This window comes from Passer domesticus, chromosome 27, assembly GCF_036417665.1.
Source record: "Passer domesticus isolate bPasDom1 chromosome 27, bPasDom1.hap1, whole genome shotgun sequence".
Lineage (NCBI taxonomy): Eukaryota > Metazoa > Chordata > Aves > Passeriformes > Passeridae > Passer > Passer domesticus.
Window position 1 is genome coordinate 5,642,357 of NC_087500.1, and position 25,748 is coordinate 5,668,104.

General features: G+C 41.0%; 1 protein-coding gene across 9 annotated transcripts in view; it reads right to left on the reverse strand.

Moving 5' to 3' along the window:
• The window catches only part of TANC2 (tetratricopeptide repeat, ankyrin repeat and coiled-coil containing 2), a 151,976-nt gene that overhangs the window by 104,518 nt on the left and 21,710 nt on the right, over positions 1 to 25,748 (reverse strand). For 5 of the 9 annotated variants that reach the window (XM_064400126.1, XM_064400130.1, XM_064400128.1 and 2 more), the window contains exons 2-4: positions 22,443 to 22,505; positions 16,293 to 16,392; positions 3,199 to 3,270 (exon numbers count right to left, since the gene is read on the reverse strand). In XM_064400126.1, the coding sequence (XP_064256196.1) occupies positions 3,199 to 3,270; positions 16,293 to 16,359 (139 nt within the window). In that variant the 5' untranslated portion in view covers positions 16,360 to 16,392; positions 22,443 to 22,505. Of the gene's footprint in view, positions 1 to 3,198; positions 3,271 to 7,036; positions 7,098 to 16,292; positions 16,393 to 22,442; positions 22,506 to 25,748 lie in introns of those variants that run through there. The other 4 variants (XM_064400129.1, XM_064400133.1, XM_064400131.1 and 1 more) reach the window with 2 other exon arrangements.

Here is a 25,748-nt window from a genome sequence, read left to right on the forward strand (position 1 = left end):
GCAGAACCATGAAGAATTTCTTTCAATGATCTTAATTTGTCTTTCAGAGTCTTAGAGTCACCAGTTTTCAATATAATGACCATAGTTTTTAGATTGCTGGTTTCTAATAAAAAACCTCCAGCTGAATTAAATTTCAATAGGACCTTTAGCCTAAAAAAAGCCCACAAACCCCAAATAAAATGAAGAACAAACACCTCTAAAAAGAGCCACCAGTTCCAACTCTCCCAAGAGACACACAAAGCCCGTGTGGGGGTCGCATTGCTACACATCCACAATGGAATACAAGGAATACCATGAGAACAAATGAAGATAGAACAACAAAAGGACTCGACCCTAATTGTAATTAATATTAATGAACAGTGAAGGGAAGGTGCTGCAGATCAGGAAGAGTCAGGAGCCATAAGGTTCCTTCTATTAGCAGCAGATATGGAAAACTTGGGGTCAGGGACACCTGGATCTCCATTCTTGTCAGCAAGAAGAACAACCTGACCCAGACAACTAATAATTCATTTGCAAAACCAACCCAAACTGTTATCATTAATATGTCACTAATTTTTCAATAATGTGAGAAGGCCAGACTTGTGTCACTCTGTTACAAGATAGATTTTAGCTCTTATTGTGTGCTGATGTTTTCCCTCCATAAAGACATTCCTCACTGGATTTCCACTGGATAGCTGTGCTGTTCTCAGTGGCTTGTGAAAGTTAATTATAGGTTGGCAAAGTTTTCCCTCTTAAAATTCAAAGGCTTTACAACAAAACAGTGAACTCACAAAACATACACAAGGTACTACCTTCATTTTATATGTACCAAAATTCCTTTCTCCTCCTTGGCAGAGTAAATAAACACACAAGCAAAACCCCTGAAACAGTCTGAAATTTGTTTTGGTCAGAAAGAATACATGGCTTATCAAACCCTGGAGTTAGGGCTCATTGATGGCTGAACTAGAACTTTAACAGTTTGCTTATATAATATATTTAAATAAAATGTTACTGCAAAGTGCATATTTGAACTAATAAACTATTTATTGGGAGTTTTACAAGATTACCACAGAATCATTCAGGCTGGACTCTTAAAATCATCAAGTCCAACCATCAACCCAGCATCACCACTAAACCATGTCCCCAAGTGTCACATTCACATCTTTCTGGAACACTTCCAGGGATGGTGACTCCACCACTGCCCTGCCCAGTCTGTTCCAGGGCTTCACAATTCTTTCCATGAAAAATATCTTCCTAAACGAAGCTAACCAAAACCTCCAACCTAAAGCTCCCCTGGCACAACTTGAGGCTGTTTCCTCTTGTCCTGCCAATGAAGGTTTGAAGACACCTGGGTATCACACATGGTAGCATGGAAGGTCAGACAGCAGGAAGACAACTGCCCCATTTCAGCTGGATGCTTTATCCAGGGATAATAAACACGAAAAATACCCATTAGCACATGCAGACAGATTTCAAGTGATGGACACAGAACAGGGAAAAGTTAGAGAAAATAGAGCAGAGACTTCTTCCATACTGCAAAAAGCCTGCCTCTACAATTGCATCCACTGATCCAAATGGAAATATTTAGCTCAGAAGCTTGCTCCAAGAACTTGGAAGCTTTTTAACCTTTTCCCTTTCTATTCCCTCTCATGCTGAAACTTCTTGCTGGTTACTGCAGTTCCTTCAGTCAGTCACCAAAGAGGTACAGATCAGTGTACCTTGAGAAAGGATTTGCAAAAAAAAGATCCCCTCTCACTCTGCCAAAACCCATGCCTTTCCCACAGCAGCAGAGATCCAGAATAGATGGGTTGAAAGGGAACTTGAGAGAAGAGAATGTATTCAGATAGCTCCCAGCAGCAGCTGCATCTGAGCTGCTCTGCCCCATAGCAAGAAAGCACTGGACACAAGCCAGACACAGAGAAGGACATGCCAGGGACCCATGGCAGAGCCTCCAGCACACAGTTACACAGCAACAGCTCCATCTGAGCTCAGAGTGGGAAAGAACAGCCACTCTCCCTGAATGTCAAAGCTTCTATGCAAGCTGCCATGGGATATTTACAGCTATAAATTCCCTAATTCCTTCCTGATTTTACTTTAATGCTACCTTAAAACAATAAAATAAAAAAATAATAAATTTAAAATACAGTAATTGAAAGATCCTATGTGAAAAAAGCAGTTGACACTTCTGAGCTTCAGGGTTTTAACTACCAATTCCGAACCCCCTAATTCTGATCACAGCTTCAGTGACTGACAATCATCTCACCCAGGCAACACTGGAATACTGCCAAAAAAGGACAATTCTCTGGAGAAAATGTCCCCATAATAAGTCATTAGGACACCATGACAACAACAGGCTTGAGCCTAAATGAAAGGAAAATTATTGCTGCAATCCCAAAGACAGAGTAAGTCAATGCACATAGAATCTACCAGAGGCCTCACTTCCAAAAAACACTGCTCAGTCTCAAAGCTGTCTGAGAATACATTTTCACAACCCTCACAAATGAGAAAATGCTTAAAAACTTAGTAAATCTGCTTCAATGGACACATAACCCAGCACAGATCTAAGACCAGCTGCTGCCAGGGACAGAAATCCCCATTACAGGACTCTGTGTAGTGTTAAACAACCACCAAACCTACTCTGAGTGATGGATACTCAACAAAAGAGTCTGCTGCATTGTTATCTAAAGAATATAAACCCTGTTTTTAGTATTTCTTTCCTTGGACCTTTTGTCCTCTTCCTGCGGGATGAAACAAACCGAAGCAGAAGATGTAAGGTGGGGCTGCTCAGCCCCCAGACAGGTACACAGAGGTCCTTCTCCACTGCATCCCAGGGCTTGGGGAGGGATAACCTGGTTGTGGTGAACCTGCCACGTTCCCCCTTTGATATCAGGGGGAAGACAAGTAAAAACTTGGAAAAATAATGCTGGTTTGGGCTGGTATGTGCTGAAGAATTCCAGCAGCAGAAGACTCTGTGGCTGCGGGATGGAGACACCAGCTCTGCAGGACCACCTGAGCTGCACAGGAGTCAGGTCAAACTCCTTCAGCCACTCAAGGACTGTCTGCTTTGTGAATCTCAGCACCTTGGCAGCTGTGTGGACAATAACCACGGGTGCAAAGTCTGTCAGGTCACAGAGTGTGACGGGAAACACGACACGTGGGAAATAGCAAAGGTGAACAAACGAGACGAGGCCCCGAGGCAGAACAACACCCAGGTTTTACCTTGGCCAGCTCGGCTCTGACGGGAGTCTACACTTGCCTGTCTTCGGTCTGCTGGCTCCTCGTTCCCTCCATCTGCACGAGAACCAAAACAGCACAAGTAGAACATCATAGTGGACACGTCAGGCAGATGCAACTTTTCCTTGAGTCCCATCACCTATCTCAGAGGAACAGCAGGACAAAAGGTCCCTCTGGCAGACTGAAACTGGGGAAACTGCTGCTTGGCTCTGCTGCTCCTTCCACCTTTGCCCCAGCTCACTGAAATGAAATCCATGAGGTCCTCGGGGATAGAAGGAAGGTTTATTTGCTCCTATTGATCCCACAGATATCTCAATGAGATATAAACCAAACTGTGCATCTTCAAAGAATTCCTTCACTTTGGGCTGTTATATCAAAATATAAAAATATTAAGCGTTGGAATAAAGAGATCCAGAAAAAAAAATTGAAATATGAAATTTGAAACTGCGTCCCTTTAAAATTATTTGTTCGCTAAAAACCAGGAAAGCTGGGAAGAATAAAACCTCTTATTACATCCTCTTGAAACTGTTTAGAAAAGCAGCTACAGTTAATAAATCCCAAATCCATCTGTGTAAATGCAGAGTGGGACATTGTGTACAATATTATACAATTAATTACAGGCTGCTCTTCATTGATCAACTGACCAGATTAGAAACAATAGATACACCCATCAATACAGATGCTTGAGTACATGGAGTCTCTGGCAGCTGAGAGCAAAAAGAAGCCCAACTCCACAGACTGGGAAAAAGCAAACCCAGGGATTTCAAATTCAGGCTGTATTTCAGCAGCTCTTTCCCATGGCAGAGGAAGCTTTTAAAATCTTTAAAAACAGTTTTGAAATAACTGAATTCTTAAATAGCTGTTTAAAAACTCAATAGCTGGTTTAGCACTGATGTGTTCTGATGATATAAAAGCAACTGCATTTTGATATATTTGTATCTCTGGATAGCTCTGTACAAGTTATTTGGTGGAGGGGCCTGTTGTGCCATAATTTAACTTTATCCACTCTGCTACATTTGAGCTATATGTGGCTTGATGGGAAGTTGTGAATTGTAGCACAAGAGCAGAACTAAATGGGGACTAGAAATTTTAGTCTACCCCCACCTCCAGCAAGAGAGGAACCACACCCCAGGCCAGGAGAGGTTTTCTGCTCCCTCCTCCCTCGGTGAAATGCTCCCAGCCCTCAGCTTTCCTGAAGCAATGCTCAGGCACCTTGAACAGATGCCAGCCAGGCCATTTCTGTCACCTTTGCATCTTTCCCTGCTGACACAGCAGCTGCATGTGAAGGTCGTCTGGCTACAGCAGAATCCTGATTTTAGATGAGCTGCACCCACCCCAACAAGCCAACAGCTGCCAGGGAGGCCACAGACCACGACACTTGCCCAGTTCCTTTCTGCACTCTGATTGCCAGAAGGATGTCACACAGCAAATATAACTGCAACATTATCATCATCATCATCATATCCCTAATGGCCTCTGGCTATGAGCCCCCACAGGCAACCTCTGTGTCACGGAGAAAATCCTTTTTGAGCAATGAACATAAATCCAAACGCACAATAATTGTAAGGACTAAACATTTCAAAAGACAAGGAAGTCCCAGGATTAAAATCAGGAGTAAACCCCTGCATTTATCCAAAGACACACGCTCATCAACAAAAGACAAACCCTGAAGGTTTCATCATCCTTCCAAGTGCTCAACACTACACAGGGCTTGGTGGGTGGAACTGGAGGAGCTTTAAGGTCCCTTCCAACCCAACCCTGAGATTTCTGATGATTCTATGAATCAATCTCCTTGATCATGTGAAAAAACAACTCCTCTGCTGTACAGTTACACCCAGGGGCATCAAACCCTGCCTTGAGAACAAGCCATGGCCAAGGAAGGGGCTGGGGCAGCAGATCTGGGGTCCTGCTCCCCAAAATGCCCCAACACTCAATGGTGGGACACAAAATGGTGACAACAGGCTGCCAAAGCCATCGGGTTGGAGAAGAGGAACAGGAATCAAGAGTCTGGGATGGATCTCCCTGCAAGTTACACAACATATTAAGGGAGAAAGAAAGCTCATGGTAAATTAATCTCCAAAATGCATTTAGCAGGCGGGAAAGGAAAAAATAAATCAGATGACTCAGCAAATATTAAATCTTCAGTCAGCATACAACTGCTGCTGCATTTGATTTGGATGCAGCAAGGTGGAGCTTGGTGGAAACCAAGGATGGAAAGGAACAGCCACAGTTAAGAGCTGAATAACTGAACTACCTAATTTTTTTTTTCTCTTCACTGCAAATCAAAATGTTAAGCATAATCTGTTCCCGGCAGTGGAGGAGCAAGGTTAGCAGGGAACAATACCACATTTAATTATGAAGTTATCTCACTGCACATGCAGAAAAGGGGAGATTACTGTTTCTAAGGGAATATTAATTCTCACATTTTTTGAACTTCCAAGTGCTTGTATTTACATCCACCTCTGTGTGCACATCAGGACTCTGTCATTGCAGCAACACTCCTAGATATTTTATTTATGCATGATTTTAGGTAGCTGTTCCTATTGTTTATAGACATGACCTACTATTCAGACAACATTTAGGGACAGTATCACTCCTGAAGTTCAATTGACTCAGTTGCTCTAATGATTGCCAGGGTGGTGAAACACCAAAGTTATTGACAAATCCTTCAATACAACAGCTAAAATAGGTCACCAGAAGTAAATCAGTTGTGAAATCATTGCTAGAGAACACAGCTATCCATGTTAATTTAAAATAAAGACCAGCACAGACTGAGAACCTGTTTAAGAAGCTTTACAAAAGTTATCAAGCAAAAGAGAAAACAACCAAACACCATGAAGGAAGTGAATAATATTGTAAATATTGACTCAGTAATTCATATTCTCTTGCATCTCACTGTGAAAGGTAGAAAAACTTTTGTGATCTTTTAAAAAATTTCAGCATTAAGAAAATCCATTAACTCTTACACAGTATTTTAGTTTTTGAAAGCTGCTGTCTCCTCAGTGTCCAGCATCTGCCCACCTGGGATGCTGGACACAGGTCAGAAACCTGACAAGGCTTCTGAGTGCCCAGTTCTGAGTCAAGAACAGAGTCATGGCTATTACCTTTTTCTCTCACTTACAAGGAGATGAAGGGATCTTAAAAATCATGATGAGTCACAGGATCAGCAGAGTAGCCTCTCCTGCTAGAGCCAGGTATGAGAAACACTCCTGCTGCCTCTTCTCCCCCCATCCCCGTGAAAACAAACAACACAACAAATCCTCCCCCAACTGGATTCTTTGAACTGACTGCTTCGACAGGGAAAGAAAATCTCAAGGTTTCAGCATTCCTAAACAAATTCCCTGCACAAAGCACCACAATTAGTATGAGGGGGCTGCAAACAGGAGCCAGATCTGCACCAGCATCTGCACCAGCACATCTGATGTCAGAAAATCCCACAGCACCTCTGGCATCAGCTCTGTCAGCACCTCCTGCCAGGCAATCTCGTTAAAGGCAAACAGAACAAGTTTCATACAAAATCAAGATCTAGCAGCCCAATACTTCTGGTTTCCTATTTAATTAAAAGTCCTTTAAAACCCACACTGTGACTAAAACGTCTCTCAAGATCTCTGATCTGACAAAGCAATTTTTAAGGCAGAGGAATCCAAGGGTGGGTGAGGCTGCCGCACGCATGCTGGGGAATCTGCGGCAGGAACCGACTGCATTGGATGTGCTGCTGCTCTCACAGCAACCAGCAGAGCACACTCCACTGTAAGAGCTGATAAATCAATAGCTTCAATCCGTATCGTATCAAAATTGTATCTGGAAAAGGAGGAAGACTCACACAAAGCCAGTCAAGCTGTCAGGGACGGCTCCGATTCCAGCCCAGCCCAGCATCCCTGCAGAAGCATCCCTGTACACAGCGTCTGGAGATGTGGCTCCCAGCTGCCATTGTGCTCCCAAAACAAAGACACGGGGGGAAAAAAAACCCTGAAATAGATAAATCAGACAGCTCCAGGGGCTAGAGCCCACCAGGAGGATCCCGGAGCTGCCGGCACTGCTGCTGCAGGAGCCAGGGCTGAGTCTGAGCCCGGCACGCGCCGCAGCGGTGCCGGCGTAGGAGAGGGAGCTGCAAATCTTGTTCTCAGCATTCCCGATGGATCCCAGCCTGCTGAGAAATGACACGTGCCACATGATCTGCCTGCTGCCCTCCCAGGGTGAGGTGTGCCTGGAAAGGGGCAAAGCGTTTCCCAGCCGGAGCAGGAGAGAAGAGGGAGCCCAGTCTGGTGGTGAAAACAATTCTTTTCATCCCAAGTCCTTCCTGATCATTTAGTATGTGTGTATTTTTCAGCCTCAAAAACAACATGCACCACCATTACAAATTCTTATTATGCTATGATTAATTCTATTAGAAATTCTATTAATTCTATTAAATATTCTATTAATTCTATTATTGTTGTTGTTGTTGCTATAAAATAGCAACTTGGCTTAAGAGGCTTTGGCAATTCATAAACATACCTAAGTCCATCTATTTATCATCCAAGTTCCTCTGTTTTTGAGGAAAGTAATTTGGGCAGAGCAGGAATTATGGATTTGTTTGGTTTTTCAAGGGAGCTCTAACACAGATCCAGGGAAGCATCACCCAGCGAATGTGATGCTAAAATCCCTCAGCACCTTCCAAAACTTAGCACTTTTTTTCTCCACCTGCTCCTGCCACATTTTTATGGCAAAAAATTCCCTTTTTTAGGAGCAGAGCATGGGCACTTGCTGGGACAGTGCAGACAACACAGGCACTTCCTAACAGGTGCCCAGAGCAGTGCCCAGGATCCCTGGCAGTGCCCAAGGCCAGGCTGGACATTGGGAGCAGCCTGGGACAGTGGGAGGTGTCCCTGCCATGGCAGGGGGTGGCACTTTAAGGTCCCTTCCCACCCAAACCACTCTGAAATTCAATGATAAATGGACTTCAAACTGTAAAGGTCTTCTTGTGGGATCCTGCATAAACTCTCCGTGTTGCTTATTAATCATGAAAATCCACAGGGAAAAAAAAAATCCAACAAACCAACAATAAAACCAACCCAGTGGTCAGAGGCCAAAAGACTTCTTAGAGGAGCCACAGATTTAAAAAAAATTCTTTGCCTCTGCAAGTCCATTTGTGTTTATTTTTATTGCTGCAGTACTTGGAAGCCTGAACTGAAATTAAGGTCCTACTGTGTTGGCAGCTTGCACAAAAAACACAGCAAGGAAACACCCTTGTCATAAGAAATTTATTAACTTAAGTCCTATTCCTACAAGAGACATTTCCAGCATTCCTGCCCAGGAATTTCAGTCACAAGTACAAATGAGGTTTTTCTCCAGCATGTTTAGGAAATCAGAAATCATCTACACCAACATCTGAGTTATTCTGGAGCAGAAGGAACCCAAAGTAAATTCAGGAATCAGTGACACAGATCTGTGCCTTCATCAGCTCAGAAGCTGGTATTTGTCATTGGAAAAAAGCAGGTATTTCTCATCTGGGGAACGATTAATCTCACCTATTTCATGCAGAAAAAGCAGCATCCTTGTTTCTATTAACATCAAATGACTCTTTTATCCAGAGTCACCTATACTGAGTATGTAAATCAAAACCAACAACCCCTCCTCTTTTTTTTTTATGTGGGAAGATGACTTCATGACAAAAATATATGGAGTAAAAAACTGTGTTGCTAATAATATTTGGAATTTATACAGTGTATTCCATTCATTAATTTTAAAACCACTGTAACAATGTATAAGTCAAAAGCAGACTATATTTAGTATATAATTAAATTGTGTCACTTTAAATCATAACAAAAACAAACAAACAACAAATATAAATTAAAAGCCTCTTTTTAAATCTGTATGTTGGAATAATGAGATAATCTATAATCTTTATTTAATACTCTAAGAACAGTCCAAAGGTCCAGTTCAACAGATTATTTTGTCTACCAGAAAATCAGTAGCAGAGTCTCAGAGGAGAAGTGATGGCTGATAATCATTCTGAACTCACCCAAAGAAGATTTTCAAACCTATTTAGATGACAAAAAGTATGTTCTGCCCAGGTCTGGACACCTTATCAAAGCTTCTAATAAAATGTCCATAGCTTGCTTGGATTTTGAGAGTTTTTTGTACTCTAAGAGAATATGGGTCGGCTTCTATACTGATCTCACCCTCAAAAAGAAAATTATATAAAAGGAAACATAAATCCTTCCACTTCAGAAAGATCTTGCAGCAAAAATTTCCACAATTCCTTCAAATAGGTCAGTTATAGATGGAAGCTCAAGCAAAAATTATCCATGAGTTATCTAAAAATATATCTGATACTAAAAAAAATAGTCCTCACAGACATGCTGAGGAGAAGTTTGTGTGAGCAGTAGAAGGGGCTGAAAGAGGAGAAACTCCTGAAAAGGTCCAGCTTGGAAGTCAGTCCTCTCCCAAATAAATTATTTTTCCATTAAAAGTATTAGTAAGTTATAGATATTTACTCTTCCTTAAGGAAAAAAAGGAAAAAGGAAGGGAAACTGCAACTCCAAAAAGAGAATTTCATGATGGAATTGCAGAGTCATCCCTCACACCTGGCACAGGTACCTCCTGCAGCCAAGAAATGCTTTATGTGAGCCAAGAGGAACGTGCACCTTGGAAAAGCAGTGCTGGTCGTAAAAATCCCTCACAAATAAAAACATTAGGCATACCTGGAATAAAATCCTCAAATGGATCAGTACGGATTCAATATCTGTCAATGTAATAAACAACTGCAAGAATCTACACTGACACTTCCCAGTGTTATACACTGAATATGAATAATAACACTGAATATAAATAATATTTATCTTTAGGAACTGGGGGAAAAAAGCGATATGGAAAGCTCTCACATCTTGGAGACAAGAAAACATCTTATATATTCAACACACTGAGGTAAAATAGCAAAATCAACATGCATGTGTTGAATATTTCTAAAACAATTTATTTATTTAGATACATTTAACACTTAGTAAGTTTCTAGAATTGTGAGAGACATTATTTTAGGTTGCTTGTATAAAATCCAAAAATCCATTTTAATAGATCAGATTACAGATTTTGTTTAAATCCTGCTTTAAAGGAAGGAATCCAAGTTTGCTCCTGGGGCCTCTTTCAGCAGGAAACCCCAAGTTACACGACATCTCAATGATTTCTTACTGATTTTCCAGATGAAAATGTTGAATTCACTCAAATACACATTATTTCCTTAAAAGATTTGACTGGATTTTTAAACTATTACAGATATACAAATCCCAATGTTTCCTCAGACATTCTGGAAAGGACATTCCACTTTCCCAACAGTGTGGCTGAACAAATCCCTCAAATTTATATTATATCCCTCAAATATATATTATTTATATTATTATTTTATTGAAGGTAGTATGTATATTCTTTTTGAACGGTTATCCCTCAAATATATATTATTTATATTATTATATTATATTATTGAAGGTAGTATGTATATTCTTTTTGAACTGTATATGAGAATATTTTTTTTTATGTTGAATAAGAGAAGACAAGGTCATTTGATGTGGGAAGATGCAACTTCATCTCCTCTGCACATCAGCACAGGAATTTCAGTGGGATTTGATGGAAAACTCCTGCTCCCTCTACTGGCTTCAATATTTCATCACAAATCTGTCAGCAAATGGGAGGAACACCACAAAATCCCACACGGATCCAAAATGTGAGTCCTGGGGCTCTCACTGCAAGGAAGACCAGGTCCAGGGAAGGGAAAGGGCTCAGCCTGGAGAAAAGGAGCCTCAGGGGGACATTTTGGCTCTGCACGTGTTCTTACAGTTGGTGATAGTCACAGATGTGAAAATATTTATGAATCAGAAGGAAATAAATACATATTATTCTAACACAGGCTGCTAAAATTCACTTTATGATGATAGTGCAGGAAAGAAGCAGAAATTTCATTGCCCAAACATCTTGTATTTGTCTGGGAAGGGAGTTTGGGACACGAACATGACATATTTTGATCAAATAAATCAGAATATTAGGAACCAAACAGCATGCATGTGTACATATACATCTTCCTGCCACATTGCCTTCTTCGGAAGGAAAACACTGAATTACATAAATGCAAAACAAACTTTCAGGAAAGGTCAGTTCATGCTTGAACAAACTCAAGGACAAACTTTACCATGGTCAGAGATTTGTCAACATACTCAAGCCTTGTTTAAAAATGGATTTATGATAAACCATCCATCTTTGTGGAAGAACAGGATCTGAATTCTTATTTGAGTGGAATACCTTGAACATGTGGATACAGTCAGTACTCAGGACCATAATACATGATGGGCCTTTTAATACCTCATTTTTAACACTTTATTAAATTAAGTTGCCTGACATCTACAGGACCCACCAACTGGATGTCATCACTCAGCAATTTCTGTCAGAAATTAAACTGAAAAAGCAGTTGTGACCCTCAAACTCTTCTGGGGTAAAAGTTATCCTCAGACTTCCACAAGAGATCAGACAGATGAGAAACTGCACAGAGATGTGGCCAGGCAGAAATGAGACCTTCACAGAAATGCCTTTTATCTTCAAAAGGCAGGAATTGAAGGAGAAGAGCATTTGACATGGGCCTTTTCAGTCCCAGAATTAAAATATAAAGTGGCAGGTTCCAAAAAGCCCTATAAATACATTGGAATGAGAAGTAATTGGGTCTTTTGCAAACCAGGAAAGAAGAAGAGGTTTTTTAAAACCCTGCGCCAAAAATATTCTGAATGACAGGCAGGCTCCTGGCTGGGAAGCTCCAGATAAAAATTGTGTATTTTATAGTCAAGAACAAGCAAGATGTAATTCCTAACTCAGAAGAGAAAAGCAGACCCTTTGGGTTAATCTGTCTCAGTTTAGAGTACTTGCCTTGCCTTGATTTATTTGTTTGTTTTTTCTGTGTGTGGGTGGGGTTGTTTGTTTTTTAGTTTAATTTTGTTGTTGTTATTGTTGTTTTCTTGTTGCTTTTTTGTTTTATTTCATGGTTCTTTTGTTGGGTTTTTTTGGTTTGTTTTGTTTTCCCCCTGTTTTTTTCCTTTTGTTGAATGCTACATTTATCTTGGCCTCTGTCAGAAATAATCAGCACAAATTCTTGGGTTTATTCCTCACAAAGCGAAGGGAAATACAAAACCAAACAAAATGTGCAGTTTTGCAGCTCAATTTCACCAGGTTCTAAAGGGAATCCAAACTCTTATAGCAGCATTAATTTAATGTGATCATGTAAGAGGGAAATAGTCCATCTGCTTGGAAAAGAACAAAGATAACTGTAACAGGAATGATGAATACCTTACAAGGAGTTGTTTCCCTAACTGGGATGAATAAAAGTGGATGGATTTGATGTGCACTACTTCAATATACACCCAGACCAGGGAATGATTAATACAAGCAAGAAAACTGCAGATAAATGAGACAGGTCTTTCATAAAAAAATAATAAAAAAAACTTTAAAAAAAATGTAAGAAAAAAAGAAAGAAAACATAGAAACTCACAGTCTCTGGATTCAGAGAACAGAACTGCCCCAGAAGAACTGAATTAGGGGGAAGAAGCCACAAACATCTCTTACAAGCAGCAGCAGCAGGTTTGCCTTTCTGCAGATTAATCCACCTGCTGGCTCTGACCAAAGGGCTCTGGCCACAACAATCCTGCTGGATCTTCATCCAGAAGGAATAACACAGGAGAAAAACAGTCCTTTTATACTTTAAAACAAATTTATCTCATGTAATATAGCTGTGGATATAAACAAATAAGAAAGCTTGTATGTCTGTGTATCTCTGAGTTAATTTACACTGGAAAAACAAAGGTAATCTGCAAACACACTGAGATCAGATTTCAGCAGCACAGATGCTAGCTGGCAGCTTTGTGGAATATCCGTTTATAGCAGAAAAAAACAACCTCATCAAAATACTGTTGCAGGCATCTTGTGTCCTGAAGGCATTGCTGTAAACCACCCTGAGCACTCCTGAGTCATGAGAGAATTTTTCTTAAGACAAGACATTAAGTATGTGCACACACATGTGCACTGAGCACTGTGAAACTCCAGCACAAGCTCTGAAAGGACACCCAGACAGCCAGAATTAATCACAGGAGATTACCCAGGCTGATGCTGCAGTAGAAATTAATTGATTTTAATTAGCACTACTGTATGTAACTGTCTATTCGGATGCATGTAATTGTATTCTTATTTTATAAATATTTTGTGTGTTCCTGAATCACACCATCAAGCAGCAAAGGGGAAAACCCACCCTGGCTGAGGTAAAATAAATGTTAACCACAGCTCTCAGAGAAGTTGCTTAGCAGTTTCTAAAGGAGGAAAATTAAGAAGGATACTGCTGTCATTCTTTTAATCACCAAGAATTATCCAAACCACATCACATCTAGGAATCATTAGCTTGACTCCACTGCTCCTGTTTGTCAAGTGCTGCTGCAAACGAAAGACACAGCAAAGCACAGGAATTTCAAAGGCCAGTGTGCTCCTCTGGATTCCCCAAGAAAAGAGCACAACGCCTTTAACCCTGCTTCAAAGGTTTATTCCCACACTGGAGTGCAAAATGACTGGAGTGTAGGAAATGAAGACACAACACAATTTCAGAGACAATTTCAGAGACATCTGGGTGGGCTGTCACCAACCCACAAGACTCAGACTTAGTACAAGGCTACCTGAAACCTCCAACAGATGATTTTCCTAACATGGACTTCAGGATTTTGTTCACAATTCTCAGAGATGGGTGTAGCTCTGATGGGGCAAATCAGAGCACCAAAACCATCAGGGAAGCTTAATTTCCAGCTTCTAATTAGCATTCTAAATCACGTGAATGATAAACAAAATTTTAAAATTTCAGTAAACACATGATCTTTTTTGAGCACTTGAATGAGAAAAAATCCAAAACCTGCAGTGTCCCACCTATGACCTTACAGAAACTGCCACGACAAAACCCACCAGTGAAGACAACACTGTTGGAGGGATCTGAAACACAGCACTGAGTACCAGAAGTACCCAATTTGTAATTTGCCAGAACTGCAAAGCAAATAAATACAGCAAGTTTCAGGCTCCCAGTACTGCCTGCAACACAGAAAATGTACACTGAAGATTTACTGATTGTTTTCCTTACTGAGTTGCAAAAAAACCCCAGACTTAAATATATTTATCTTTTAAAAAATCTAGGCAGTGATGAATTCATCTTATGTCATGTAAGAGTTTAGAAGCTTAACAACGATTTGAAAAATTACCATGCAGTGCAGGGATGTTTGCCACTTAGTCACAAACAATATAAACAAACCTGATCATCTCATTTTCCCATTCCCTCTCTTGCCCTGAAGAATGCCAAACAGAACTTCTCAATAAAGCAACTTATTGCAGTAAATTTAACATACACTCAGTCACTAGGCATCAGAGAGAACCTCATCATTTCAATTCTGTCATATTATTTTTCAATATATTAATAAGAAAACACATCTCTTCTTTTGCTTTGCCCAAAACCAGACTGTGGAATCTCTGTACTTCAGAAGTGACATTTTTCATTCACAAAATAAGAAACACGTATTTGCAGAGCTTGGCATATACAAAATCCTTAATATTGCTTCTGGGAGATAAGCCAAAAGGAATACCAGGGCCTGTTAGCAGCACATCTGACAAAGAGAGGGCTTTGTACAGAAATCACAAGTGAAGGTGATTTGTCTGCGTACACTTTTCTAAAGGTATCATCAAAGGACTTGTACTTTCAAACAGCAAACGTGACACAAATCACAAGAGGATGGAGCGATCTGCTCACATCTTCCACAAGCCTGGCTTTTCATGCAGGCACCTCCCTCACACCAACCACTCCTGCTACAAGAGGAGTTCCTTTGGGGAGGAAATCTCCTCCATAAAAGCAATGAACAGCCACCACCTCAGGCCTGAATTCTTATGGGGCCTTTGCAAAACAGACTTTTACCTGCTTTGAGATCAACTACAACACCACGGTGCATGCTTGAACTGCCCAAGCAACACCCCACAGCTGCCACCAGACACTGGAAGAAGGGACCACTGATGTCCAAGGCATCAGTGCTGCCCCACAAGTCTCCTTCCCCAAATACAATATGGCCAGGAAAATACTAACAATGGCCAAATTCTGGCAGCGTGACAAGCACAGAACTTATTTAAACCAAAAGAAAACAGCCCATTTTCCCACTGCCTTTACCAGCACTGAGACTCCTCATCCTCACCTCTGGTTTCTCAAGGAACATCCATATGATCCGTAACATAAATATCCACAATAACGCAGATGCACGAGCACAAATAAACACTGTTATCCCAAAATATTTAAAACGTGCTGCCAGATGGCTTTAAAATTCAAAATGAAAGATCTAATTAAAAGCTCTTCTCCTGCCAACACTCCATTTTTGGAAAAAACTACAAAAGTTAAATAAAAATGTTTTTAAAGCCTATCAATATTTTGTAATGTTTTGGTTTACAATGACAATCTCCCCCCATCTCCGTCATGGATGAAACAGGCCAAGTCACATGAACCAATACTAACTGTAAACTCCTTTCCTGAGATGGTGGAAAAACTAAATTGATGCAAATGATGACTAAATTTGGGCAATTTCTCCTTTAATTTCAACTATTCCCATTCCTCTCCCTCCCTCCTGTTTAAAAATAAAAGCTGAAAAGAAATTGCTGCTTCTCTCACAAGTTCTGGCTGTAATTAAGCAGGTTTCACTGCCACAAGTCATCACAGACATTTCAGAAGAAAAAAAGTCTCACTTTCCATAAATAAAACGTGAACCTTGATGCTTGTTTACTACAAGATTATGTACAACTCTTGCTTGGTTTTCCCTGCACCTTATCTCCCCAATAAAACCAGATGATGGTTTACACATCCATTTAAAAAATAAACACACATATAGTCTCAAATTAAAAGTATAGCACCATATTAAAATGAAGTATAATGATGTTTGGAGTCTACAAGATCGTCAGCTGAGTTCATTAACAAGAAGAAAGTCCTGCTAAGACCAAAACAAACATGAAAGGAGGGCTCCAGGAGCGCCAGGATCCCACGTGCACAGGAGGTGACGGTTACTTACCGCTGGACCTGTTTTTGCGGTTCGACTTCCCTCCTGTGAGAAGCATCTTGAGACTGTTTCGAAACATGGCGATCCTGTTCCACTCGGTTTATTGCAAACACTGTGGGAGACAGAACAACAGACACTCAAAATCAACGCTGCCATTCGGACCCTGGAAGCCACTATGGAGAACAGGTAAAGAAGAGTTAAAACCAAGATAAAATAATGAAAAATTGTTTTGACAATAAAATTCCTAACAACAACAACAACATCCACATACAGCCTACCTGTCAGAACCCAGGACATCTCTCTGGATGCCCTGGATGTCTCAAAGCCCTGGCAGGGGCTCAGAGACCCTGGCAGAAAGCCAAAGACACCTGGAAATTTGATCTTAATTCATAGAGCAAATTGCCAACCTTATATGAAGAACTACAGGCCACAAAAGTTTAAGTAGGAATCACAGGGTGAAGGGAAAAATTTTGGAGCACTGTACAGGGGGGTTTGTATGTTGTACAGGGGGGTTTGGAATCCTGTACATGGGGGTCAGGGGTTCTAAGATGGAGGGATTTGGGCGTGCCCTGTCCTTCTTCTTTCTTCTCCTTGGCATCCATGTTCAGGATGATGTTGGCATGTGTGGATTGGTTCATAGAGAAAGTGCACTTGCCAACAAGGGCAGAAAGTATTGGAAATTAAAGGTAAAGATCTAATATGTAGTTTTCACTATAAAAGAGACCCCGTGGGTGGGAGAGAGTGCCCTTGGCTGCCTTGATGATCAGACCTCGGCTGGACAGACAGAAAAACTTTGTAGATAAGGAACAATAAACTCAACTGAAGACCAAAAGCAAGAGTCCAGACTCCTTCTTCGAGACCGCGGCCGGCCCAGAACCACCTTTTCCCCTGCTGGGGCAGAGACAAGTGACAGCCGACCCCAGCACCTACCATTCAGTTTGCTTTCAGTTATCTAGGCTTCATTTACAGGACAACACAATTCCAGTGCTGCTGGAAGAGCCAACCTATTTTGCCAAATAATTTCTCATCACACAGAAGTGGGAAAGACACAGCATTTAGCAAATTGCCTCCATTTCCCGTCACTATTAAAGCCAAACACGTCAGAAGGAGCTGCTGCCCTTCCTGTTGCCCAGAAAATCAATCCTGCTGACACCAACCACAACTCCAGATGCTCTGCAGCTCCTGGGCTGGTTGACTGTCAAATTCTCCTGTGAGTTGAATAAACTGTCATGAGGAGACAAGTCACTCAAACCCAGAGTAACTGGTGCAAAAAATCAAACAGAAACATTATCCCTATATTTTCCTTGCTGTATATGTCTTGGGAGAAAGAAAAAAAAAAGGTTATTTGAGTATTGCTGAACATAAAAGAGTGTCTGGGATCACCAGGCACACTGACAGCCTGTGCTGTGGAGCAGCCACTTATTAAAGCATGTAAAGCATGAAAACACCTACAACAAAAGCAGTTCAAACCAGACCAAAAGAATTGTGAAGAGTCTTTGATCAGTACATACAATAAACCACAATTTTCTTTCTATTGCACACATGATATTTCATAGTTACAAGATAACACATTCATCTTTTAAAAACAAATAATGATTTTTTTTTCCCCTGTAACAATATTTGTTTCCTCTTGGAGGATGCTCAGTAAATGCCACCTTGCATTTCTTCCCATTTCTCTGATACTTTCAAGTCTAATAATACAATAATGCTCAGTTCCAAGAGCTTTATATGTATATTTAAAGCCACTGGAAGTCCTTTTAATATGGTGTACTCACTCACTGAGAGACACCAGCATTCCAGGGCAGCAGCTCAGGGTACATAAATCCCAAACCCCAGTAATACATAAATCCCAAACCCCAGTAAGCAAACAGGGATGGCAGCAACTGCAGCCCTTCCTAACACAAGCTCCCATTCACTTACCAGATTCCACAAACAGATTTGTGTGCCTCCATGGATGAGAATTAAACATGGAATCTGTATTTCCTTTGCATTTACGAATCACTTGAGCATCCCCTGGCACCACAACACAAGGAGCTGGTGTTCAGGCTCATTCCCAAGGCTCCTAAACAAGGCTTAGGTCCCCTTCAGAGCATCCCACTGTTACATGACTATCAAAAAAAATTCCATCTGGGTACACAGACAATTGTTTTGGGACTTTCCCCATAGTGGCTTGCACTGCATGCCACCAGTGCTGAGCTACAAGTGAATTCAATCCAATTCTGTCAAAGAAGCCACCCAGCCTGGGCCTAGGCCACACCAAAGGCAAGCCTGATAGTTTGCTAATAATTATATTTACATATCTTGCACATGGCAAACAGAGCCAGGAGATGCAGTGCTGCTACTAGGGCTGAATTAAGGCTCTGCACAGGGCACAGACAGAGCACTGGTGAATTTGCTCCCAGATTGGAAAGAGAACTGATGTCCTGCATAAAGACCCTGGGTTACCAGGCAAGGGACATCCCAAGGACTGATTCCACACTCTCAGGGGACTGCAGGACTACAGGAAGAGGACTCTGCCCATGCCAGGGAGGTGGAACTGGGTGGTTTTTGAGGTCCCTTCAACCCAAAGCACTCAGTGATTCTGTGACTCTGCTTTCCCTGACATTGTCACTTACAGCACTGATGTATTCTGAGTGTAAGCACTCATTAGACCTAGATCCTGATTAGTTAAGGTGTTCACAACACAGAGGAGCAGGTGCCCAAAATCAGCTGCTGCTTTTCATTTTCATGCACAACTGCATCCCTTTGTGGCTTTGAGCAAACACGGTCACAGCTCTTCCTCTGTTCAGCCAACACCACTAAGCCAGAAGTAATATTTAAGAATAAGCACTCGAAATTAAAAACCCTGTTGGTTGTATTAGTTCATGGAATTAGAAGCATTAAACAGCAAACAGAATTACAGTATTGGGAAGAGCTGGATCAGAGAACTTTTCATCCTAACCCACGAACTCCTTAATGCACCTCACAGCCAGGTTAATTCCTTTCTCCAGGCTCAGCAGAAGCAAAAGCTGCAGGAATGTGATGGGGATCCTTCACACCCCCACTAACACTGCAACAATTTGGGCAGCCAAGAGCTACTACACTTGATTTGTCATTTATCTTGTCGTTTGTAAGTTTACCAAACAAAACGAAGACATTGTATGAGCACGAGTCTCCCAACAGCATCAGCAGATGAATAAAAAGATATAATTTCTATGCAGCATTTTTAGAAAAAACAGCTCAAGAATCTCCTGGTTTATGTCCAGACACTCTGACACACGCTGTTTGATGGTCTAATAAATCTAAATTTCAATGAAATACATAAACAATAATAACTTTCTGAAGCATGAGAAGACAGTAGTACAAACAGGATGAGGAAGAAAACCCCGAAGTGGAGGGGGCAGAGGCAGACTGAGCTCTGCAAGCTGCAAACTTACACCAAATGCTAAGCTTGAACAAGTCAGCGACATCTCATTAAATCCTTTGGGATGACTAAGGCCTATTCCAGTGTTTTCTTAGTCTTAAAACAGAGTTTGTAGACAGGCTGCAAAAGCCACCTCATGTTTTCGGTGGCTACAGATTATTATAGCCCACAAAAGTAACTTTTGCTTCTTTTTATAGAGATATTGTCTGTCAGACACAGAATTACAAAATCAAAGCAAATTTTTTTGCCTATATACCACCAGTAGAACAACCAGATCCCTGTATTCTCCTCCTCTCTGATCGCCCCACTAAAAATAAAATTTTATTTTATATAAAGCTGATTAGCTAAGCTAAGCTCTTGTTCAAAGGAGTGTTTGATGTCCAGTGAGTCGTACAAACATTGCTGGCAAATTCTGGGCATGTCAGCATGAGAAGCTATTAAATGTATATTTTAAGATTAGAATTCTGTGTTTTTTCCAATAAGACCAATTTCTTGACAAGTGGCAGGAGCTCCATGATGATCAAATCCATTAAAATCTGCTTCACCACAGGGGTGGGAACAACTGATTACAATAACACTGAAGTCTAAGGAAATATATATTTATTAGCTTGATCCATGAACATTTAAACACACAGGAGCAGAATTTAGAGATTAAGTTTAGAGATTAAATATTTCTAGGAACTTTAGGAATGAAAACAGCACTGTTGTGACCTAGCAAGCTTGCCAAGAACTTCTAGGATTATTTGGAAATACGAAAACAGCAAAGGTATTAAATGCCCTAAACCCCACCAATTAGAGGTCTTTAAGCAATTAAGAGTTTATTAAACAGAGTTCTCTAATAGGCTTTAGAACACCAAAATTAATTGTTTGGTGTTATGTTTCCCCACAAAAGCCTGAACACCAATAGGTAACTTGGGGGGCCTGACATGAAGGCCAATCTGCAGATCCACTCCTAAACAAAATACTTGGAGATCTCTGGACAGGATCTTTCCTACAGATCCTGCATGGACTCCCATAATCCCAGAACCCCGACCTCACTGTCTTTGCTTCTCCAACTATCTCTGACAGAAATCCATAAAAATACACCCGAAAACACCAGAGTATTCCCGCTGGAAAAACGTGTAATGTTCCACAAGGAAGCAGGAGCTTGGCCTCAATCCCTGCCTTTATTTTATCAAAAGAAGCAGCTGTTAATGCTCCAGTTAAAAAGCAATTCTGAGAGCAAATCAAAGTAATATTCCCGTGCTTGTGAAAATCCAACAACAGCCCTAAGGTGGATGTGGCCATATAAATTTCCTGATGAGCCTGTGGTGATTTTGCTCACTCAAAGTCTGTGGCATTTATTTCAGAGGTAATTTTTATACAGTTACAGCCTGGGAGGAAGGAGACAAGCACTGTATTATTATGGAAACCCACAGAATTTAGCAGGAACAGCTCATTTTGGTGCTATGCTTGGAACACAGCACTTCCAGAAGCTGAAGCTGTACCTGGAGCTGCACCACCAGGAAGATGCAAGGCTCAATCCCCCAGCACACACGTGCTCTGTGCAGGCTCCAGCTTCCCCTGCTCTGCTAACATCAGATTGTTTTTCTTTTTGTCTGGAACACAGTCATACTTCAAGGAAGGACAAAGGAGAAAGACTGCACTGACAGACAGTTTGTGACTCACTCTGAATCCAGAGAAACTCACTACTCTCAAACAATAACAATCCACCTGAGATAACCCTGCCAGCCACAGAATACCAACTAATAGACCTTGTAACCATGACTTTTTGGTCAACATTTCTATTTACTTTTCTGGGAAAAAGATTTCTCCAGCAATACTTAAGTGTTGACATTTAACACCTACTTAAAACTAGATCAGAAACGTTGCAGAAAATAATGCAATCACTCACGAGGAGAAAGCCAAAAGTCAGTTCTCACCTCAACATGAAAATGGGATGACCTTGAAATTCAGGAAATTTAATTTTGAACCAGGCTTTGTCATTTTGCATAACCTGGTTTCTAATTCTAGATTAATGATACAGACTGAATTCCCAAAGGACACTTCCACTCTCCACATACAACGTCATAATTATCCAGCCTTGGAGAAAAATGACAACCAAACAAAAGCTAGAAATGCTATCACCTCATTTTCATCAATTCACCTGTGGTGCTTTTAGTGTCTTCTCTGTTGCTCATAACAGTAAAAATTATTGCTTTGGTTTTAAATATTACTAGTAACTGTCTCCATCAACAAACAAGTAAGTATCTAAGCTTGAAATAAAATGTGGCACAGTTCTGCATAAGCTGAGTCTTGCTAAACTGCCTTGAAATAAATTTTAGGGCACTTTCTACAAGCTGGAATCATAAAATGGCCAAGACTGGAATGGACCTTAAAGTTCATCCTGTCCCACCCCTGCCATGGCAGGGACACCTCCTGTTGTCCCAGGCTGCTCCAAGCCCTGTCCAGCCTGGCCTTGGGCACCTCCAGGGATCCAGGGGCAACCAGAGCTGCTCTGGGCACCTGTGCCAGGGCCTCACTTCCCCCACAGGGAACAATTCCTCAATCTAATCAAATCTAATATGTGAAAGCTCTTACATCTTCTTCTCTAATACAATCAGGTTAAGAATTGGTAAAACTGTTACAGAAAGAACCCTTGTTCCACTTTCAGCTGATCACACATTAACAAAGAAATGACAGAAGACAACTGCAACTCTAAATAATTAAATTATGCCTGCAAAGAACACATAGGATTGTAGGAAGAAAAATTCTCCTACCTTGATATCTTTAGACAAGTTAAATCTTTAGCAAGAAGTGTCCTCCTCCATCCACTTCAAGTCCTGAAAGACAAAGAAATGCAACAGAATTTAGCAGCAGTTTCTCAGCCCCTCTGTGCCCCACCATGCCCAGATGCACACACAGAGCTTCAATAATCTCATCCCATGAATAAACCCACAACTTTTCCAGAGGATTACGGTGTAAGCATCAGGCAGATATCACTCCTCATCCTTACACTTAAAAAGTGAATGCTCCTGCTTTTAATCACTGTTAATCAATGTTAACTTTGGTCATTTGCCTCTTCCTTCTCACCACTTTTCAAATGGGAAGCGAAAAAAGCAGATATACTGCCCTTTGACACACATCATGGTTTAACAAGCATATTTCCCTTCATCCTATCAAGTTCTCCTGCTAAAAACCTACAACCTCCCCGCTGTGTTTTTTTAAAACTCAATCCTTACATAAACATAATTCCCAAGAGGGATCCAGCATTAAATCAAGGGTTCAGTACTTGGCCCTTTGCTCTGTCATCGTGTACTCAGAATATGAAGTTCATCAAGGAAAAGCCACAAGAAATCTATCTTGCCACTTACTGAAAAAGATGACAGCAGCTATTTTATTCCCAGCCTGTATTTTATTTGTGCTGATGATATTGTATTACAGCCTGCACCAATCTATTGTTTTAGAAATCTCATTTGAGAACCAGCAAGTAGAAGGAAATAGAGACACATTTCATTTGTCATCCAACAAACAAACAACAAGAATCAAAGTAAATTGAGGCCACCTTGTATTTGCAAGTTCAAAGCAAAGTAGAGTAAGTGTTTAACTGCATCAGTCAGGTTTTTTGTTCTCCTGCAAGAGGATACTGAGAAGTCACTGACAGCTTTACTTGGGATTCATGGTGCTCCCAGAACTGTAACAGCAACTTCTCTGATGGTCTTGGATTAATAGTTTTGTCTAGAAGACATTCTATAAATTAATCTAAACCCCTATTTTATTTCTCAGAGCTGCCAATTACCTTCCTGCTTTTGATTTTTCATTTCTCTGGGAAAACACAGAGCTAACAACCAGCACAGCCCTTCCAGGGGAGCAGGGAGGTTTTGCTCAGTCAAGCAAGGAAACACCTCCAAAGGCAGCTGATCCTGCAGCACCAAGGGGCATCCCTGTGATGGGAGGAATGTCCCACAGCCTCTGCCCTGGGCTCTGTCCCACCAGAGGATGCTCCTTCTTCAAATTCCCTTCCTGGCTTGTACAAACTGCCTGTGCCCCAAATGCCCAAGCATTTAGCCTTTGGCAGAACTGTCTGCTCAAAAAGACTCAGCTACAAATTTTTCAGTGTCCAATCACACAGAGCACAAGACCAGCATGGAACCTAAACCCAAAGAGGCTCAGATCAAGCAAGGCTTTTATTCGATATTACTTCACATGATTTTAGTCCCTAGAGGGGGAGTTTTTGTAGCTTTTGTAAGTTTTTGTTCTGTCAGTGTTTGACAGAACAAGGGGAGATAGGCCTTAAGCTGAAGGAGGGCAGGGTTAGATCAAACACTGGGCAGAAATTGTCTCCTGTGAGGGGGGGTGAAGCTCTGGCAGAGGGTGCCCAGAAGAACAGTGGCTGTCCCATCCCTGGAAATGTCCAAGGCCAGGTTGGATGGGGCTCAGAGCAATCTGGTCTTGTGGAAGGTGTCCCTGCCTATGGTACAGTGTGGAACTGGATGAGCTTTAAGGTCCATTTCACCCCAAACCATTCTGGGATTCTATAATTCTAAAAAATCCCTCTATTCCTTAGATCCTAAATAGACAAAAGAAAAAACAGATCTTAAAATAAGTATTTGGTCTTCTCCACAATTCTTTTAAATAGTTCAAATCTGGGTACTTGCAAACACCTCAGGTGAGCGAGTAATTTTTTTCAAAAGCAGCAACGTTACAATTTTTGGAAAACTGAAAACATTCATAGAATAACTAAAAAGAAATCCTTATAAATGTTTCAGTGTGCTGCCATCTATCTTCTTAATGCAGCTCTAAACGTGATACCCTGTAAAACAAAGAGCAGGAATGGTCTGTGCTGTGTGAGCTGCAGACAAGCACTCCCAACCCATCCTCTGCCCAGGAACTCCCCATCTGCACTCCACGAGCAGATAAAATGCATCTGCTTTGCACGGAGCTTTTAAACAGCAGAGCTTTTATCTGCTCACAGGATTACATGAGAAATCTTTATGTGAATGCAGCAGATATTAGTGGGTTGTCAATAAAAACTGAATGTCATTAAAGTGCTTTAATTCTTTAAATGCCTTTAACCCTCTAATTATATTTGTAAATTCTGCTATTGAACTGTAAGAAAGTCATAAATTCTGACACGTTGCATCACAACCAATACATTTAGAGACTAATAAACAGCTTTGGTGGCAGGGAATCACTTTTAGAATAATTCCCTCTTGATTAAACACACAAATCACCAACTAGCACGTTTCAATCAGAAGCAACATTCAGTCAGAGTTTCTGAAGTTTGGAGGGTTAAAACCAAAACCTCTGGCTGGCTGCATATTATTATTGTTATCATTATTGGTTTTGTTGTTGGGGTTGTTTGTTTGGTTTTGTTGTTTTCGTTGTTGTTTTTTGGGGGGGGGTTGGTGGGTTTTTTTGGGGTTTTTTTTTGGTTTTTTGTTTTTTGGGGTTTTTTTTTTTGGTTTGGTGGGGTGTTTTTTTTTTTTTTTTTTTTGTTTGTTATTTGTTGGGTTTTTTTCCTCAGCGTTGTTTTTCCAAATTCTGCCAGACTTGGCAGGGAGATCTTAACTCTTCCCTCCAAACCAGTAACTGACCAGTTACCACTCGGCTCTGCTGATTCCTTGCCAGGCACAAGGTGGGTGTTGGGTGACACAGACCCTGCTGAACTGCTGCCAAGTGGGATTTTTTGCCCATAAAATCCAGCTAGGAATTGCCAGCTATCAACTCCAAACTGCCACCCGGGTTTGCAAACAGAAAACATGACCATGGAATAGGAATATTCCTGAGTTCTACCATAAAGACAATAATATAATGAATGCTTTTTGCCAAATTTCAGGTAATTTACATCAGAAAACATAGAGAAAACCCACTGAGAGTGTCACAAGGCCCTCCTGTGCTGCAGAACAGGAAAATACACTTCACCCGGGGATCCTTTCACTGACTTTGCAACCAACTGCTGATTCCTTTTCTTCTGAACAATTCTCAGCCCAGAACAGAATCAATTCACATATACATTTCTTATAGCATGTTTACTGTTCCAGGGCATCCATCACTTCATTCATATCCACCACTATAACAGAAAT